The sequence below is a fragment of the Chiloscyllium punctatum genome, chromosome 23, assembly GCF_047496795.1.
Source record: "Chiloscyllium punctatum isolate Juve2018m chromosome 23, sChiPun1.3, whole genome shotgun sequence".
Classification (NCBI taxonomy): Eukaryota; Metazoa; Chordata; class Chondrichthyes; order Orectolobiformes; family Hemiscylliidae; genus Chiloscyllium; species Chiloscyllium punctatum.
The window spans coordinates 67,283,135-67,302,889 of record NC_092761.1 but is presented as its reverse complement, the minus strand read 5'-3'; the positions used below and the strand labels follow the sequence as shown (position 1 = coordinate 67,302,889).

General features: G+C 39.3%; 1 protein-coding gene across 6 annotated transcripts in view; it reads right to left on the bottom strand.

Annotated features, from left to right (window-relative positions):
- opcml (opioid binding protein/cell adhesion molecule-like) overlaps positions 1 to 19,755 on the bottom strand; it is a 2,217,520-nt gene that overhangs the window by 97,357 nt on the left and 2,100,408 nt on the right. For all 6 annotated transcript variants that reach the window (XM_072593129.1, XM_072593128.1, XM_072593130.1 and 3 more), the window contains one exon: positions 4,589 to 4,720. In XM_072593129.1, coding sequence (XP_072449230.1) covers positions 4,589 to 4,720 — 132 coding nt within the window. The remainder of the gene's footprint in view (positions 1 to 4,588; positions 4,721 to 19,755) is intronic.

The window sequence follows — 19,755 nt, the reverse complement described above, 5'->3', positions numbered from 1 at the left end:
TAAAAGGTTTTAATTGGAGTAAGGCAAACTTTAATGGTATGAGACAAGAACTTTCAAAAGTTGATTGAAGTAGAGTGTTTGCAGGTAAAATGACATCTGATAAGTGGAGGGCATTCAAGAGTGCGATGACAAGAGTTCAGAGCCTTTTTGTTCCAGTTAGAGTGAAGGGTAAGGCTGGTAATATGAATGGATAAATATTGAGGTTCTGGTCAAGAATAAACGAGAATCTTTAGGTATAGACAACTTGGTTCAATTGAATCTGTTAACCAATATAAAGAGTGTAGGGCTATTCTTAAGAGAGAAATCAGAAAGGCAAAGAGGGGATATGAGATAGCACTGTCAGATAAGATTAAGGATAATCCAAAGAGATTCTACAAATATGTTAAGAGAAAGAGGGTAACTAGAGAGAGGGTAGAGCCTCTTAAAGATCAAGGAGGTTGCCTTTGTGTTGAACCTCAGGAGATGGGAGAGATACTAAATGAATATTTCATGACAGTTTTTACTGTGGAGAAAGAAATGGAGTGTACAGAATGCAGGAAAATAAACTTTGATATTTTAACAACAGTTCACATTACAGAAGAGGAAGTTCAAGAGGTCTCAGAGAATATAAAGGGGGGGTAAGTCTGCTAGAAACTGATCTAATGTATCCCAGAACATTGTAGGAAGTAAGGGAGGAAATTACATGACTCCTTGGAGAAATATTTGCATCATCTACAACAATTGGTGAGGTGTCTGATGACTAGAGGGTGGCTAATGTTGTTCCTTTGTTTAAATAAGGTTGTAAGGAGAAATCAGGGAACTATAAACCTGTGAGTCTAACTTGAGTTGTGGGTAAATTATTGGAAGTGATTATAAAAGGTAGGATTTATGAACGTTTTGAGAGGCAAAAATTGATTAGGGACAGCCACCATGGTTTTATGTGAGGGAAATCATGTCTCACAACGTGATTGAGTTTTTTTGAGTTGCCAAAAGAGTTGATGATTGCAGAGCAGGAGACGTTGTTTATTTGGATTTTAGTAAAGCCTTTGACAAAGTACTGCATGGTAGACTAATTAGTAAAGTTAAGAGGTAAAAACAATGACTGTAGATGCTGGAAACCAGATTCTGGATTAGTAGAGCTGGAAGAGCACAGCAGTTCAGGCAGCATCCAAGTAGCTTCGAAATCGACGTTTCGGGCAAAAGCCCTTCATCAGGAATAAAGGCAGTGAGTCTGAAGCGTGGAGAGATAAACTAGAGGAGGGTGGGGGTGGGGAGAAAGTAGCATAGAGTACAATGGGTGAGTGGGGGAGGGGATGAAGGTGATAGGTCAAGGAGGAGAGGGTGGAGTGGATAGGTGGAAAAGAAGATAGGCAGGTAGGACAAGTCCGGACAAGTCAAGGGGACAGTTACTGAGCTGGCAGTTTAGAACTAGGGTGAGGTGGGGGAAGGGGAAATGAGGAAACTGTTGAAGTCCACATTGATGCCCTGGGGTTGAAGTGTTCCGAGGCGGAAGATGAGGCGTTCTTCCTCCAGACGTCTGGTGGTGAGGGAGCGGCAGTGAAGGAGGCCCAGGACCTCCATGTCCTTGGCAGAGTGGGAGGGGGAGTTGAAATGTTGGGCCACGGGGCGGTGTGGTTGATTGGTGCGGTTGTCCTGGCGATGTTCCCTAAAGCGCTCTGCTAGGAGGCGCCCAGTCTCCCCAATGTAGAGGAGACCGCATCGGGAGCAACGGATACAATAAATGATATTAGTGGATGTGCAAATAAAACTTTGATGGATTTGGAAGGCTCCTTTAGGGCCTTGGATAGAGGTGAGGGAGGAGATGTGGGCGCAGGTTTTACAGTTCCTGCGGTGGTCGAGAAAAGTGCCAGGATTGGAGGGTGGGTTGTTTGGGGGCGTGGACCTGACCAGGTAGTTGCGGAGGGAACAGTCTTTGCGGAAGACGGAAAGGGGTGGTGAGGGAAATATATTCCTGGTGGTGGGGTCTTTTTGGAGGTGACGGAAATGTCGGCTGTGCTCTTCCAGCACCACTAATCCAGTAATTAGTAAAGTTAGATCACTTGGGATTCAGGGTGAGCTTGCCAATTGGATACATAATTGGCTTAATGTCAGAAGACAGAGATTAGGTGGGAAGTTGCTTTTCGGACTGGAGGCCTGAGACCAGCAGTGTTTCACATGATTCAGTTTTGGATCCTCTTTTGTTTGTAATTTAAATAAATGATTTGGATGAGAATATAGAAGTCATGGTTAGTAAGTTTGCAGATGACATCAAAATTGGTGGCATGGGAGACAGTGAAGGGGTTTTTCTAAGATTACAAAGGGAGCTTGATCAAATGGGTCAATGGGCAGAAAAACGACAGATGGGATTCAATCTGGATAAATGCGAGGTATTGCATGTTGACATAACTAGAAAGGGTAGAGCTTATACATTCAATGGTAGGACCTCAGGCAGTGTTGTAGAACAGAGGAACCTAGGGGTGTGTCACACACAGAAAGATGGTTAAAAAGGCACTTGGTATGCTTGACTTCATTGCTCCGTCTTTTGAGTATTGGAGTTAGGACATTGTTGAGGCCTCTTCTGCAATACTGTGTCTAGTTCTAGTCACCCAATTACAGGAAGGATATTATTAAACTGGAAAGGGTTCTGAAGAGATTTACCAGGCTGGGGTGTTTTTCACTGGCACATAGAAGGTTGAGAGGCGACCTAAAAGAAGTTTATAAAATAATGAGAGGTATAGATAGAGTTGATGGTAGTTAGGTTTTCCCTAAGATGATGAATCTCAAGACTAGGGGGCACATTTTTAAGATGAGAGGACAGAGATCTTTAAAAAAATGTAAGAGGCAAATTTTTGCATGGAGTGGCTCGCGTGTGGAATGAACTTTCTGAGGAAGTGATGGATGTGGGTATAATTACAATGTTTAAAAGACATTTGGATAGAAACATGAACAGGAGGGGTTTGGGGGGATTTGGGCCAGGACCAGGCAGGTGGGACTAGTTTAGTTTGGAATTATAATTGGCATGGACTATTTTGACTGAAGGATCTATTTCTATACTGTATGACCTGCTATAACTTTGACAGAAAAGATGAATAATTTGTAGTAAAATAAAGCAGAAGATAACCAGAATGATAGCTGGTGTACAAATCTCCAACCAGAACAATGGCTGGAATTTTCCAAATGGTCAAAATGTATTTTGGCAGTATTGGCAGATGGAATCTTTAGGTTCCAAGCCATGACTTGCCTGATTTCGGGCCTGTAGCTGGAGGAAGGGTGATGTCAATAGTGCCAAGTTATAAGGCATACTTAACTTCCAAGAAACATTAGCCCAGTTGCAATTAGCAACTCCGCCAGATCAACAACAGTGTGAAACTTGCTAGCCCTCATCCTATTGGGTTCCTACCTCTTTCAGTCCCACCTATCTCTACCTTCCTTTCTTGTTATTTACTGTTCTCAGTGCACTACTTTCACTTCACCTCCAAAGCCATTGATCTCCTTACCACCTCCCTACCTCACCTAACCAACTTATCCAGTTTTGACTGAAAAAAAAATAAACATACAAGCTCTATAATAACATCTGTAAGTCCCAAGAAAGGTCATAAATCTGTTAAGATAAATACATGTAACTTGATAGGCAATTGAAAAGTCTAAACATCTTTAGATGTCAAGTCTGTCATTTGAAGAAGCAATACAATAAGCTATAGGTTCTGTCAGTCATTACATAGCATAGGTGAATAAACAATGTTGGCACTTCAGAATTTTTAATGCTTTTGAAAGAATTCAAAAATGCACATGACTAACACAGCCTACAAATAGCCAAGCAGATGGCTGAGCTGGTTTGTGAAGAGTGAAATAAAGCAGTTAGGTGGGAGGAACCTTAAATAATTAGTTCTGGATGTCTCTGTGAGATAATCTTTCAACATTGTACAAAGTACCAATGTACTTTATTTCGGAGATTATCTATTCTCTTGTACTTTACACTGTTTTACTTTCAATTGACAACTCAACAGTTGCCAAAAGTATCAACCGAGCAATCACATTATTTTATGGTCACTTACTTTCCCCAATCATTCACTTCAATCATCGTTGAAACAACTTTCACCACATCATTCCATGAGGAAATGGTAACATCATTTTTGCAAACTTTTTATAAGTTTACCATCTCTGATCTTTGATACACATCACAATACTGGAGATGTGGCCACCTCCATGAAAATTCCAGACATTCTGAAATGCCCACTTCAAAAATTATGTCAGTATCACTTAAATAGAAACCCATCAGTTTTGTGGCTCACACCTTGTATCTGCACAGGTGAATATAAACACCGGCAAACACAGAGACGCAGTCGTGTTTTTTCATCTGAGCAGCCTTTTGTTCCCTATCCTGGATCTTTAGAGGGATTGCTAAATGTTGACAAATGTGTTTGGGTGAGAGGTGGTGGATGAGGGTTGTTGATGAGGTGTTCTGAAGTCTTGGACACTTCGATAAAGCAAATGGAGACTGATTCTGGATTTGGCCAAAGAACGTATTTCTCAGCAAACTAATTCTAGCATTTTGAACATCACAAAATTGACTAAAATCTACCAACCAATTAAAAAGTCAGCCACTTACAGTTCACTATTACTTCTACTTTTCGTACATCAGCAGACGACACTTCATTGTATGCACTGCACTCGTAATCTCCAGCCTGTTCTTTTGTGATTCCTGTAATTTCAAAGTATTCATCTTCGACGAAATCTCGAACTGGAAGAGAAAACAAAGGCACACATGAGACAGAACTTAGGTCAACAGTTCAACATCATCTTTTTAAACTCTATAAAGAAACTCTGAGGCACTGCAATTTGACAGGAGAAAATAAATAACTTTTAGGTACATCTTTGTTTAATTCAGATAAATGCGAGGTGCTGCATTTTGGGAAAGCAAATCTTAGCAGGAGTTATAAACTTAATGGTAAGGTCCTAGGGAGTGTTGCTGAACAAAGAGACCTTGGAGTGCAGGTTCATAGTCGCAGATAGATAAGATAGTGAAGAAGGTGTTTGGTACACTTTCTTTTATTGGTCAGAGTATTGAGAACATGAGTTGAGAGGTCGTGTTGCGGCAAGATAGGACTTTGGTTAGGCCACTGTTGGAATATTGCATGCAATTCTGGTCTCCTTCCTATCGGAAAGATGTTGTGAAACTTGAAAGGGCTCAGAAAAGATTTACAAGGGTGTTGCCAGAGTTGGAGGATTTGAGCTATAGGGAGAGGCCGAACTGGCTGGGGCTGTTTTCCCTGGAGCGTCGGAGGCTGAGGGGTGACCTCATAGAGGTTTACAAAATTATGAGGGGCATAGATAGGGTAAATAGACAAAATCTTTTCCCTGGGGTCCATAATGAGAGGGCATAGGTTTAGGGTGAGAAGGGAAAGATATAAAAGAGACCTAAGGGGCAACTTTTTCATGCAGAGGGTGGTACATGTATGGAATGAGCTGCCAGAGGATGTGTGGTGGAGGCTGGTACAATTGCAACATTTAAGAGGCATTTGGATGGGTATATGAATAGGAAGGGTTTGGAGGGATATGGACCGGGTGCTGGCAGGTGGAACTAGCTTGGGTTGGGATATCTGGTTGGCATGGACAGGTTATACCCAAGGGTCTGTTTCTGTGCTGTACATCTTTATGACTCTATGGCTCTTTGAGTTATTTTCTGATGTTTTAATCTATTTCTGTCTCTATATCCAATCTATTGGCAGATAAACGTTGAGTGGATAGCTTCAAAACAACTTTTAACCTGCCAAGCAGCTATCAAATCCTTTAGCTGTCTGTTTGTAGAAGCAGCGAGCTTTAGATCTGAGGTTGCCTGGAGCTAAAACTCCATTGTGCTTTGCCGCATTTACTTCATGTCATTGATGCCTCACGGTAATGACAATGCTCTAGAGGAGTAACAAAAGGCCACAATGCCAATCGCTAATATCACAAGACTAAGTAACAAGAAAAGGCTAGAGGTTTCCAGCCTTGGGAAGGTAATTGGAGTATCATTGAACTGGTAAAAGTTAAGTGTTTCCTAATAGCAGTTCTGAACTTCAATCACACAACAAATGATTGATCTCTGTGAAGACTTCTGTTAAAGGTCTTCTGAAATCTTTGGCAAAGTAAGATTTGCACTTATTTAGCAGCTTTCACAATATCAGTGTGTTCAAATCACTTTATAATCAATGGAATACTTTAAATTATAGTCACAGCTAATTGGTGCACAGTAAAGTCCCAAAAACAATAACGAGATAATGATCAGAGAATCTCTTTTAGAGATGTTGCTTGAGGGATAAGTATTGACCAGGAAGCAGTAATGGTTAAAATAATCAATTCAAAATATCAGGATGCTCTCATCTTCATGACACCAGCTTACTGAGAGCTAATACTGTATAATAATTTTCTTACATCCAATTCAATTATTTCCTTTCTCTTCCCTCGATGATAGCTAAGAGGCATTCAGGTGATGGTACGAAGAAATGAGGATAGTTTCCATGAAAGAATGGCATAAATCAACTGTTCACAAACATTTTGGTGCAGGGCCATTTAGAGGAGAGCACCCCCCCACCCCTACCTCATTTGTTGTCATTTCCCACCACATCAGAATTAATAAGAACTAATCACGATTGGATTTTGCTGCTTTTTGTGATGAAATGTCATAAATAATGTTTGTTCCAAAAGTATAAATATTTGCGTATTAAAAACATCACTACTACAACAGAACACCTTTATATGAAACAAGCTATAATAAAATCACTTCAATAATCTTCTGAAAATGAGTAATTACATCACATCTATACTGGTCATACAAAATAAACAGTAACATAAATCTTGATGAAGGAGCAGCCCTCCGAAGATTTGTGATTTCAAATTAACTTGTCGGATTACAACTTGATGTCGTATGACTTATGACTAAATCTTGATTAGAAGGCGACATTGTTGTTGCTTGTGGTCATGATGCTTCGTGGCACAAATATGGAGCTGGTCTGATCATAAGACAGGACACAAATGGTGGAGCTGAGTGTTCTCACCTGTTCACTTACAAAGCCTTTGCCACAGCATTGTTCAACATTGACGTGCATTCTGGACTAGCACAGGGATCACAGGATGGTGTGCCTGGGCGGTCTTACTCTTTGGAGGGTCGGTGTGGGCTTGTTGAGCCAAATGGCCTGTTTCCACACTGTAGAGATTCAATGATTCTATGGATTAGCCGAGAAGCCTCCCTCCATTGGATTGAAGTTTGTCAATTGTCAATCTCTATCTGTTTCCTTTTCTAGATGTTTCCTGTCAAATTTCAAAGCAATTTGACTACGTTGGTTCTGAATAAGGATGTGGAGGTGCTGGTGTTGGACTAGGGTGGACAAAGTCAGAATATACACGACACCAGGTTATAGTCCAACAGGTTTATTTGAAATCACAAGCTTTCAGAGCGGTCCTCCATCGTCAGGTGAAGTTACACAATTGCCAAACAGTAATCTGTATTTTTCACTTAAAAATATCAACTGATCAGATTCCCTACAGTGTGGAAACAGGCCCTTCGGCCCAACAAGTCCACACTGAACCTCCAAGGAGTAACCCACCCGGACCCATTTCCCTCTGACTCATGCACCTAATACTATGGACAAGTTAGAATGGCCAATTCACCTGACCTGCCCCTCGTTGGACTGTGGGAGGAAATCCAGGCAGACACGGGGGGAATGTGCAAACTCCACACAGACAGTCACCCAAAGTTGGAATCGAACTGGTGTCCCTGGCATTGTGAGGCAGTGGTGCTAGCCCCTGTGCCGCCCACTGAGTTCTTACTTTGTGTTATTGGTCATAGACTTCATAGCTGGTTGGCTGCTGACTTCTGCATTCAACTTAATGTATTTGTTTACAATATTAAAGAAAAAAAACACTGTAGAAATATAATTGCTTCATGCTGACAAAGCTTGCCTGTGAATGGCCCACTGGCAACACAAGCAAACATGATAACTTGCTTCACTGCTCAAAAAGTTTAGTTTTCATTAAGCTTAGCCCAAGGATATAATAAAAGTAGAATTTTTCCTTTCTGGCTTGATAAAAAAAAAAGTACTTTGTGAAAGGATGACTAAAGTGAACATTAATTCTATTTTGCCACTCTGAGAAATTGTTTCTGCCAGGACCAATAGATGTAGTCCATATTTGGCATAAATATTTCATAGATTCACAAACAAACAATTTAAGTATCTACCCAATGAAGCACAACAACCTCAAGGCAATGACAACAAACAACAGATTTTTAAAGAGAAGAACTGAATAGGAAATCTTCTCAAATACGCTGTCCAACTTTCTCGAGAGCTGGCCCAAATCATCAGGGAACAGAAAGTTTCACTCCAGCCAAATAATTGTAGAACAAACCATGATGTGTTTGTCAACCATGATAGGTAAGCAAGTATGTTCATGTATTGAATCTAACTCATTGAATACCATTGAAGTGAATCTTATCATTTTGTTTGCATAATGCAGTTGCATTGAGTTCTTTGGAGAGATTCTTGCTGCGAGACCAATCTAGGATTTCTCATTATATCTTACCAATTAATTACATATCTCAATCCCAGAGCATGCTTTATATCTGATTTTATCCCCCATGTTAAAACATACTATTCCTGAAATGACGAGCTACTCAGATATCCGCTGAAAGACTGGCATCTTTGGCTGTATTTAGAAGGTCAATATTAACAAGCACTGGCATTCCAAAGCTGCACTACTCATTGATGGTGAGATTCTGAACATGTCAGGGAAAGGGAAGATGGTACTGCAAGTCATCGTAGAGGACCTGGATGCTTTCATGTAGGAGGTGGTGCAAAGAAGAGGCATCCTCTTCCCAGAGGATCAGCGGAGGAGGCTGTGACACCAGACCTTGATAGTTTGGGCTGAATTTGCTACAGTACTGAATCAACTAGGTAGATAATAGACCACTCTTCCTTCCACTGCAGTCTCACAGTAATCCTGCTGTCAGTCTTATTTAGTGCACACTACTTTCAACCACTGGTGCTGATGCTTCCTCTCTTGTCTCTATCTGGCAACTGCTGGAATGCCTGCCATCAGTGCGATGAATGGCCTGCTCCCCAGAAGTCACTGCCTCAACCTCTGAGGGTCCTGAGGTGTCAGAGGAAGCATTGGCATGGCTGCCTTCTACACTGCCACCAGCTCAGATTTCTCCTGCACCTCCCACCAGCTTAGATACCGACACCTAGATTGGAATGTTAGCCTTGGAAAGGGTTGGGGCAAAACCTAGTGAGCACCTCATTGTGACAGCTCCACCAATGACTGTGGAAGGAATGTTCCAGCTGCTAGCACTTGGACAATTGCTGGTGACCAGAGAATTGCTTAGCTCCAGGCATGTGAGGAACTCAGCGGCGTTGGCAATCGGGGATTTGATCACTATGTGCAGGAAGAATCACAATGGCAATTGTCTTGGAGGTCCAGATCCATTCGCCTCAGGGTGTGGTCTGCCGGAGAGGTGCCCCTCCACCCACAGCCATTGGTCCTCAGGTCCAAAGGTATGACAACTATGGGATGGGGAATCTGCTGCACAGTCAAGGTAACCTTTCCTCATAAGGGGGCAGGGTAGCCCCAGAAGGCATCCAGTTATCGGAGGAATTCCATACAAGGGTTCCTCAGACGTCTCCTCTTAGGATACTCCAGACGTGGTCCAGCCTGCCACTATCAATTTTCTCCAATTTATCCTCATAACTGAAGTTTCTCATTTCTGCAACCATTCATGCAACCCAGTTCTGTACTCTCTCCATTGTATTCTAAAATGCCTAGAATGTGAAACTTCGAATTGTACACAATAAGCAAGCTGAATTCTAACAAGCAGCTTATACAAACTCAGCATCACTGCCTTGCTCTTGTATTCATGCTCCTATGAATAAACTAAAGAGGTTGTAAGCTTTATTACATGCTCTCTCCACCTGTATGGAACCTTCAGTGATATATCTCAAGGCTCCACTGCTTCTTCACCCTCTTTAGAATTGTACTATTTATTTTATATTGTCTGTCCATAAAGAGAGAAAAACAAATAAAAGTCAAAGTAAGGTTTTTCTCGAATTCTATATCTTATAAACCTCTTTGAACAATCTACTGCTTCAAGGGATGAGACTCCATTTCATTTATTCCATTTCTGAGCCAGAGAGGTTAAGTAGCTTTACAGGAGTATAAATCTTGCTGTTAAGTGGGTCTTCACATCAATAAACACACCACTAAAGTAAGGCTGGTACTCAATGTGTTTTAATAGTGCACATATTGCAATTTCTGCCATGGAAATCATGGGCAGGTTGATGGTTAAGTTCTTTTTTCATTATGTTAACAGTAATCCAAGAAAATTCACAATCCAAGCCTCATTTCTTCCTCTCCACAGAGTTTGTGAGGCATTCGCGCACTCTTAAAATTGTGGACATTAAATTTCCTGTTATCTTCTCTGCACATTGTTGGCCATTGACTGTCCCATGTCAAAAAGTGTGATGCTGGAAAAGCATAGCAGGTCAGGCAGCATCCAAGGAGCAAGAGAATCAACATTTCGGGCATAAGCCCTTCATCAGGAGCTTTGGTTTCAGATTGATGCTAGGTTCAGATTCTCATATCTTTATACTGGAATCATGGAGAAAAGAAAATTAAGAGCAATAATGACATTTTATAAGATGACTATCTACCTGTATCCTGTCCCAGCTACTGATCCACTCACAAGGTAAGAGTGTACCAAACAAGGGGTTCAATTTGAGATTATTTGCTTTTGATGGGCATACAGACAATTGCATACCATTATTGATTCTTCTGTGGTCCTAAGCTAGTACTAAATACCTGATGCTTTGTAAAGAAATTATACAGGAGATAAAAGATAAATTATGCGGAATCAACCAACAGCAGTCTGCAGCTCATTTTAATTTGTAGTTTAATACAATTGTTGCCAAGGGACAGGGTTGAAGAGGCTGTGTTTCTGTTTTGTAAATTAAAGGATGCTGTATATATAAGGCCAGATTTTTAAAAAATCATCTGCAGTAGTTTTGTTAAAATAAGACCATTCAATGATCCACCTGTTCTAATCCAGTGAGAAATGATCTGATGGCAATGATTCAACAAAATATCTAATATATCTCATGGGAACACCTCGGAGTATTCTCCTCATTAACACAAGTAGGATACAAATGTAGATGTTCAACGGCACAAATATTCAGATTTACCTAGTTCAAATCACAGAACAGTTAGTAAACAACAATTTATGACTAATAAGATGACCAAATTGTTAAAATGGATTCTGAATTAAAAGGAAACTGCAGCTTCTAGACTAAACTATAGGCCAGCAATTTCCTAACATTGTTGGAATTGTGGTACCGAGAAATAAACACAAATCCTGAATGTATCCTTGCTGGTCCAAGACCAGTTCTCATTTCTCTGGGAGGCACCCAATGAGCTGCCTCTGCACTTGCTGTCCTATTTCAATTGAAGAATGATCCCTGTCTCTTCCCCAACTCCTTAATGCCTACTAACCCAGGACCAGGAAAGTTCAGCCTCTGGCATTGACTTGTCCTTTGTTGGATTGAGAGAATCCGGTAATTGATCTATGGTCACTGTTGCTTTATGAGTTAAGCCTGAGTATGGACTCAGAGCAAAGGTAACCGATAGCACAGAAGCTATTGGAAGTTGAACTGTAAGCATGTTGGTATTGGACTAAGGTGGACAAAGCTAAAAAAATCACACAACATGAGGTTATAGTCTGACAGGTTTATTTAGAAGTACAAGCTTTTGAAATGCTGCTCCTTTGTTAGGTAGCTAGACTAGCTACCTGATGAAGGAGCAGCACTCTGAAAGCTTATACTTCCAAATAAACCTATTAGACTATAACCTGGTGTTCTATGATAACTCTGTAAGCATGAGTGCAGTCACGATTAAAACTCTTGTGAATGAACAGGTTATACACTCAGAAACTTGTGTCATATGTGTATTGCCTTGACACAGATAAAATATATGACATTGTGCACACAAAACAGGAAGCTGTTCAAACATGTTCAAACCTTGTTCTCTGTTGGGTTAGCTGACAGTAGCCCTGGTGGTTGCAGTGGTAATCCAATTAGACTATGCTACAATGAGCTATTAAGGGTAAAATTAGTCCTAATCGCTGCCCATAAGCTCCTATTGTGGGCACATTTGGGGACCGGAGAAGACTGGATTTTAAAGCAGAAGAGGTCTCTGAGATCGGGCAGGATTAAAAGCTGATGGTTATCCAATCAGAATTCCAATAAGTCTGAGTAACTTGCTTAGATATTAAACAGTGAGGCTAATTGACAGGTAAATGAATGGTGAATAATTGCCACCAGATGTGCAATGATACATAAGAACATATGAGCAGGAGAAATAGGAAGAATACACTACTCGACACTTAAGCCTGCTGTGTCATTCAAGAAGATCACAGCCAATCATCTACCTCAGCTACATTTTCCTGCTCTGTACTTATATCATTTGGGACCTTTACTGCCCAAGTTATTATCAATCTCTAATTTAAATATTCACAACTAAGCATCGTAACAGAAAATTCTAAAGGTTTACAGACCTAAATTGATAAATTTCTTTCCATCTGAGTCATAATGTTCAACTCATTATTATGTGATTGTGACCTCAATTTCTGGACATTTGTCCAACATCTACACTGTCATATCCTTAAGAATTTTATGTGTTTCACTGAAATCACCTCTTGTTTTTCCAAACTCAGGATGTGTGGGCTTAGTCTACTCAACCTCTTCTCATAGGTCAATTCCCTCATCCCAGGAATGTACCCGGTGCATCTGTTACAGTGGATATGATCATTTTCATATGTTACAGTTGAATTCCTGAGTATTTTGAATGTTGGTCTGAAGTTTATATATTTGGAGTTGAAGTATTATTACTTTCAACTCTAAAAATCACACAACACCAGGTTATAGCCCAACAGGTTTATTTGGAAGCACTAGGTTTTGGAGCATTGCTCCTTCATCAGGTGGTCGTGGAGTACTGTATAAGGTCATAAGACACAGAATTTATAGCAAAATTTATTTTGCTATAAATTCAGTGTCTTATGATCTGATACTCCACAACCACCTGATGAAGGAGCATCGCTCCGAAAACTAGTGCTTCCAAATAAACCTGTTGGACTATAACCTGGTGTTGTGAGATTTTTAACTTTGTACATCCCAGTCCAACACCGGCATCTCCAAACCATACTTTCAACTCATAACAATCTTTGACAGATACCTGTTTCACAAGCAGGTAATGCAGATAAGATAGTACTGATACCAGATATCAACAGAAAACAGTTGATGGAGTCAAACTCTGGACGGACCTGATTGTAAGGTATCTTCTGATAGCTCCTTCATGATGAATAATACAAAATGTGGCCCATCTGCTCCAATATGCAGACATTGGATTAAATATTTCATGAGGTAAAGGAGCAGACAGCAACTATGGCTCAGTGGCCTTTGCACAAAGGCCTGAATCCAGAAGCAGTGGCTGTCAGTCACTTGCAACTCACGGAGACCTTTCTGCCTAAGGGAGTATCTTGCGTACCCCTGCATCCACTTTGTTAATAAAAGCAGCAATGGTACAGCAAATGAATTGTCAATGATTTTTGGTTCACGTGTTTTTAAACTTAAAATAAAGTTCAAATTAAAAATTCACATCAGAAAAATAATCCCAAAACCAAGCTGTGAAAGATAATAGCTCCAGCTGCAACCCCTGACTACAATTCTTCAATAGTAAGCATGCGAATTTTCACTAGAGTTTTCAGATTATGCTGTTGTTCAAAAACTTGACCTACCGAAAGCCTCTAAGGATGCCAACAGCTGTCATTAATAAGAACTTCTTTTTTCCATACAGCCTTGTTCATTGAATTGTTATTATTACAGCAAACTAATTTCTGAGTTCTGCAGCCAGTACTAACATTTACAGCACTTCGATAAGACAATAATTGAACTCAGGAATGGAAAAGCTTTTACTCTCGAGTCATGGTGCAACCAAAACAGTTATCTTCCATTAAATTTTGAAACTGTTTCAGAAATATAATCCAAATGAGTGCAATACATTAGTTATTTATGAACCATATAGGCCATTAATTCCTGTGCAGGGCCAATGAAAGCAGTCAAGGCGCCAAAGCTAAAAAAAAATGTGTCCATAAGCAAACAGTGCCATTTTTACAATCATCATAAATCAGAGTCAGCCTTGGAGAAAGGTTTAATAACTAGTGTTGGCTCAAGCAATGATCCATGAAAGGAATGGTAGATGATAGTCATTCCTTTATTGTGCATAGGTCGGAATAAGCAACTGCACCATGACAGAAATAACAAATGTTACATTTGGCATTTTAATACATCCACATGCAGAAATAAGTGACAGCAGGAGTGACTTAATTTCTTGCAATTCACTTTATTACCTTCAGTGAAACAAATATAAACTTGTGAAATTTAGCCTTTCTACACTTGTTAAGTGTCATCAACGATCAACAAAGTGGGTAAGTTTGAGAATATTTTCTGTTGGTGAGATGAACACAGAACGTAGAACATAGAACGTTAGAGCACAGTACAGGCCCTTCGGCTCTCGATGATGCGCTGACCTGTGAAATTAATCTGATGCCCATCTAACCTACACCATTCCATTATTATCCACATATATGTCCAATGTCCATTTAAATGCCCTTAATGTCGGCAAGTCTACTACTGTTGCCAGTAGGCCATTTGCCATTCCTATTACTCTCTGAGTAAAGAAACGACCCCTGTTATCTGTCCTAAATCTATCACCCCTCAATTCAAAGCTATGTCCACTCGCGTTAGCCTTCACCATCTGGGGAAACAGCTCTCATGCTCCATCCTATCTAATGAGATGGATCATTTTCATACTGGGGGGAGTATCTTGCACACCCCTGCATTCACTTCATGAATAAAAGCAGCAATGGTACAAGTATTTGGGCATATGGAAAGGAAAGAGATAGGCAATGAGAGATTTAATTTGTCACTGAAGGTTAAATATACACATGGCAATGATTCAAAAATACATCAAAATAGCACACTGCTTGATCAAAGAGTCATTTCTCAATTCATTGAGTACCCTGAAGATTAAAGAAAAAGACCCAGGTCTTCTCATCATATTCCAACTAATAACTGTATTTCTGAGAGCACATATTTTGGAAATGGTTAATTAATATCATGGCACATTGCTTATTTCCACCCATTATAAGCATGTTATAGCTATGTAATGCTAAATTAAGCATACACAGCATTTAATTAACGTTTGTGAGGAATTATTTATTCCTATGGTGAAGCAAATATTCCCTGGAGTGTTCAGGCTAGGTTCTAATCATCTGATTGTTGTGTTGTTCTGCACAAAGAGAAAGTTTTTGGATTAACAATCTTCAGAAGACATTGACCTTTTGAATGTAAATAAGACATTTCTTTTTAGTTGTGCTTGATGAGGATAACAATCAGATAAAGTAATGGAAGAGATAGAAGGCAGTTTGTTTCAGCAGAAATTAATTTTAAAGGGGCGCATCATCAAACAAATACTGGGAATCAAGTCTGAGAATGGTTAGCAGTCACAAATTTCCATACTTCCAGGTACTGCCTTTATTCGTTCAATTAGTGTTTCGAAGGTCTTCTCCCTTGCAGAATATAAAGTGTACTGCACTGGTCAACAATGTATACCTTTGATTATTTTACAATCTAGTTTGGTACACTGTCACTATTGTAGCTCCACTCTCATTACTTACATTAGAATTTTAAAATAGGACAGTATTTCCTTGAAAAGTCACACACAGCTCATGGAAAATTAGCAAAACAATCTCAGCAACAATGGAGCCATGACCATTATATGATATGTACAATGAAAAACATTGCTAAATCTCACTCACGACAGATTTCAAAATTGGGTTGGCAATGAGATTGGGCATGCTTTCTCAATGTCTCTCAGAATACATTCCTCAAAGCCAAAGGTTCAAGGAAATACTGGAAGTATAAAGCACGAAACCTAATTGGTACTCCTCGGTGCACAGTGTAAAAAATTGATACAAGATCTGAATTTTCCAAACTGGCAGGTTGGATTTGGGAAGACAGAGAAAATACAAAGTGATGCCATGTCAAGGTAACATTCTGAAGCATTTCTGCCAATGGAGAATCTTCTCAAGAGTTGGATGTAAGGCAGAACAACAGGATGTCCATGGAAATAGGCAGCCAAATTATACTATCATGAACAACTAAAAAGTAAAGGGTGATTTTGTGACCTTGCATGATTTTTCTGGTGGTAGAATGATCCCCTGTATTGTAAGTTTGCCTCACTGTAGCACATTAAGTCCAATGTAGAGATAATACTCTCAATTTTGAGCCACAGGCAGGAAAAGCTGCACCCTAACCTATGATTCAAAATATTCTGCTGGAGTTGTTCCCTTCCAGAGGGGACTATCTGCTTCACACGTCCAATTTATTTATTCAGTTTTACAACATCAAGTGTTCATTCTAAGGTGTCCTCAGCATTTCCAAACTGGTTTATCACCACCTAACTCTCCGAAAGACTTTGGGTGGGTATCAGTAAAGGAAAAGGTACTGGTGTAGCTTTGTTAGTCAGGAATGAGCCTAGTAAGGCAATGAAAGTGTATCTTGGTTCAGATGACAAAAATGTAGAATAAGTTTGGGTGGAGATAATGTCCAGCAAAGGGAATAAGTCACTGGTAGAATTACATTTATAAGTCCATATAATAGCTAATCAGTAGAACAGAGGATAAGTCCAGAAATAATGGGGTTTGTAAGCAAAACACTGCATATAAATTGGGCAAGTCAAATGGTAATGATAGTCCAGACAATTAATTAATTACATCTATTCAAGACAGTTTCTAAACAAAAAATTCTGGAACTAACCATGGAAGATGAAACTTTAGACACAGTTATGTGTAATGAGACAGGATTAATAAACTATTTCATGGAAAAGGATATTTGAGGTAAAAGTGATCATAACACAATGGAACTTGACATTCAGTTTAACATTCAGAAATATTGCTTAGACATTATTATCTGAAACATAAATATAGGCAATTACAATGGGATGAAGAAAGAAGTGGGAAAAGTTAGTGGGGATTGAAAGGTTAATTGGTTAAAAGGTTAACTGAAAGGTTAATAACGATCTATTAGAAATGGAAGCAGTTGTAGACATTTAAGGAGATATTTCATGGCTCTCAACAACAATAACCCTTGAAAGCCTGTCTACAGTAGCATATCTTATTCATTGCAAATGAAGAAAGTAAAAGGTGGTATCACATTAGGAGAAAAACTGTGCAATATTTCAAAGCTTCTTTGTAAGCCTGAAGAATTGGGAAAATTTTACAAACTAGCAAAGAGTGACTAAGTAAAAAGGAGACGTTGTAACACGAGAGAAAGCAACAAAATAATATGAAAACTGACAGTGAAAGCTTCTACAAGTACATAAAACAGCGAAACAACATTGAGTGTTGGCCCCTTAGAAGGTGAAACTGGGGAGTGAACAAAGCGATATGGCAATGACTTAGAACAAATAATTCGTATGTCTTCATAGCAGAAGACTAAAAACAAAATCCCAGAAGTGTGGAAAAGCAGGATAGAAGGTGGAAAGAGCAATCTAATAATATTCGTAATCATTTGGATTAAAGGTACGAAGTATATTAATATGACTGAAGGCTGACACTTCCCCTGGAAGTCTTAAATAAAGTGACTAAGAGACAGTGGATTTATAAATTGTAATCCTCCAAAATTTCTAAGATTCTTAAAATGTCCCAGCTCCTGCATCTGTAACATACTCATGGTGTTGGGGCTGGTGCTTTGGCAGGGATAGAAGATTAGCTACTAACAGGAAACAAAAAGTCACAATAAATGGATCATTTTCAACTTCACAAACTGTAACCACTAGTGTATTGCAGGGATCAATTATGACAATGACTGATGATCCATATTACTGAATAACTATATTGTAACCTGATTTGCTGATGACATAATGATTGGGAAGAATGCAAATTGTGAGGAGAATACAACGAGGCTACAAAGTCTTATAGATCAGGTCAGATCCCCTCAAAAAAATTTAAGAAGATACCAGATACCTTAACTGTTCTTATTTTAAAGGCAAATGTGGCATGGATATTCCAGGAATGATGTAGCTGGTCAAACCACTCAGCCTTAAGCAAAACAGAATTCATATAAACAGAACAGTTGAAACACAAACAAAAGTAAATGGAATTTGGAATAATTTAACAATTGGAAAACTTTAACCGACTCAATACAACAACTAAATTAAGGAACTGTTTCAATTGCTGTAAAATCCTATAAACACATCCCTTGGCAAAAGGTAAATTCAAACATGAGTTCTTCCAGGCAGGAGAGACTTCAAAGAGAAAAGTCAGCCAGGGATCATTTGCTGAAGCATGGAACTTTTTTTGCACTGCAGCAGCTTCTGTGATTGCTAAACTAAACCAAACTCGAAAAAACCTGAACTGAGAGAACTGGCCATTCCCTTGCCATTCTTAAACTGGGCTCTTTCCAGACATTTCAGCACCTCTGCCTTTCCAATCTCTCTTTAAAAAAAACCCCAAGGACAAAATAACCTTGTTAAAGTGTTATGAATATTTGGGTGTACTGTACCTTTAAGAGAATTAAAAGCTAGCAGAACTACCTGACCTGTTTTTAGTCTGAATAAGGTATTGATGTAACACTTGCTCAAAAGCTAAATTAGGTGGCTGCTTGGAGATTAAAAACAAATTTGAATTAGGCTAATCAGTTTAAATTACATCCCCCCAAAAAACATACTCCAATCAAGTTTGAATTTTGTATATTGACAATCATAAAAGTCAATGACACAATCCGATGCTTTAGGGTATAAGACCAGGAAAAATTGAACAGATGGGAGAAGTACTGCTAAACCAAAGACATCTGCAGACTGTCTGGAGAATAGGTCTCTTAAAGGTACCTTTATCAATCTGTGACCTGTGAAGCAAAATCCCAAAGAAGAAGAAAAGAAGACACAGGAAGATCCAAATAGAAGATTCAACAGCTGGTTGGTTTTAAAAATTTCAATTTTTGGTAAATCTTAACTGGGGGCTTTGTCGGACTAGTATTATAGAAGGGAAAGTAAAAGGTAGGTTAGAGGAAAGAGTTATAAATAGGTGTTAGTTAATTATTCTCTGCTATACTTCAAGAAATAAATTTGTTAATTTTGACTTTAAATAGTTCTTGACCTCTCAAATAATCACAGATTACTGCACATAAATCTTTTCTGTGTTGCTGGTTTAAATTAAGCAGGAGGGTTTACCCAGTGTCATTACAGTTTTGGGGCTCATTTGGGATCTGAACCCAGGACCTCTCACATCGTCACAAAAGGGATATTAACAATAAACAGGATAAGTGAGTAGACAAATGTCTGGCAGATGTAATATCATCTGGAAAAATGTGAAGGTGTCCACTTTGGCAAGAAAAATAGAAACGTATTTAAATGAAGAGATGCAAGCACACTGCGACACAAAGGAATCTGGGTACCTTTACATCAATCACAAGAAATTAGCATGCATGAAGAACAAGTAATTAGGAAGGCAAATGGAATGTTGGCCTTTATTACAAGGGGCTTAGAGCATAAAAGTACAGCAGTTTTGTGAAACTTCTACGGTTTAAGACTACACCAGGTGTATAATTTTGGTCTCTGTAGTTAATGAGAGATATTGTATTGGAAGCAGTTTGAAGAATGTTCATTCGTCTGATTCCTAGAATGTCGATGTTATCT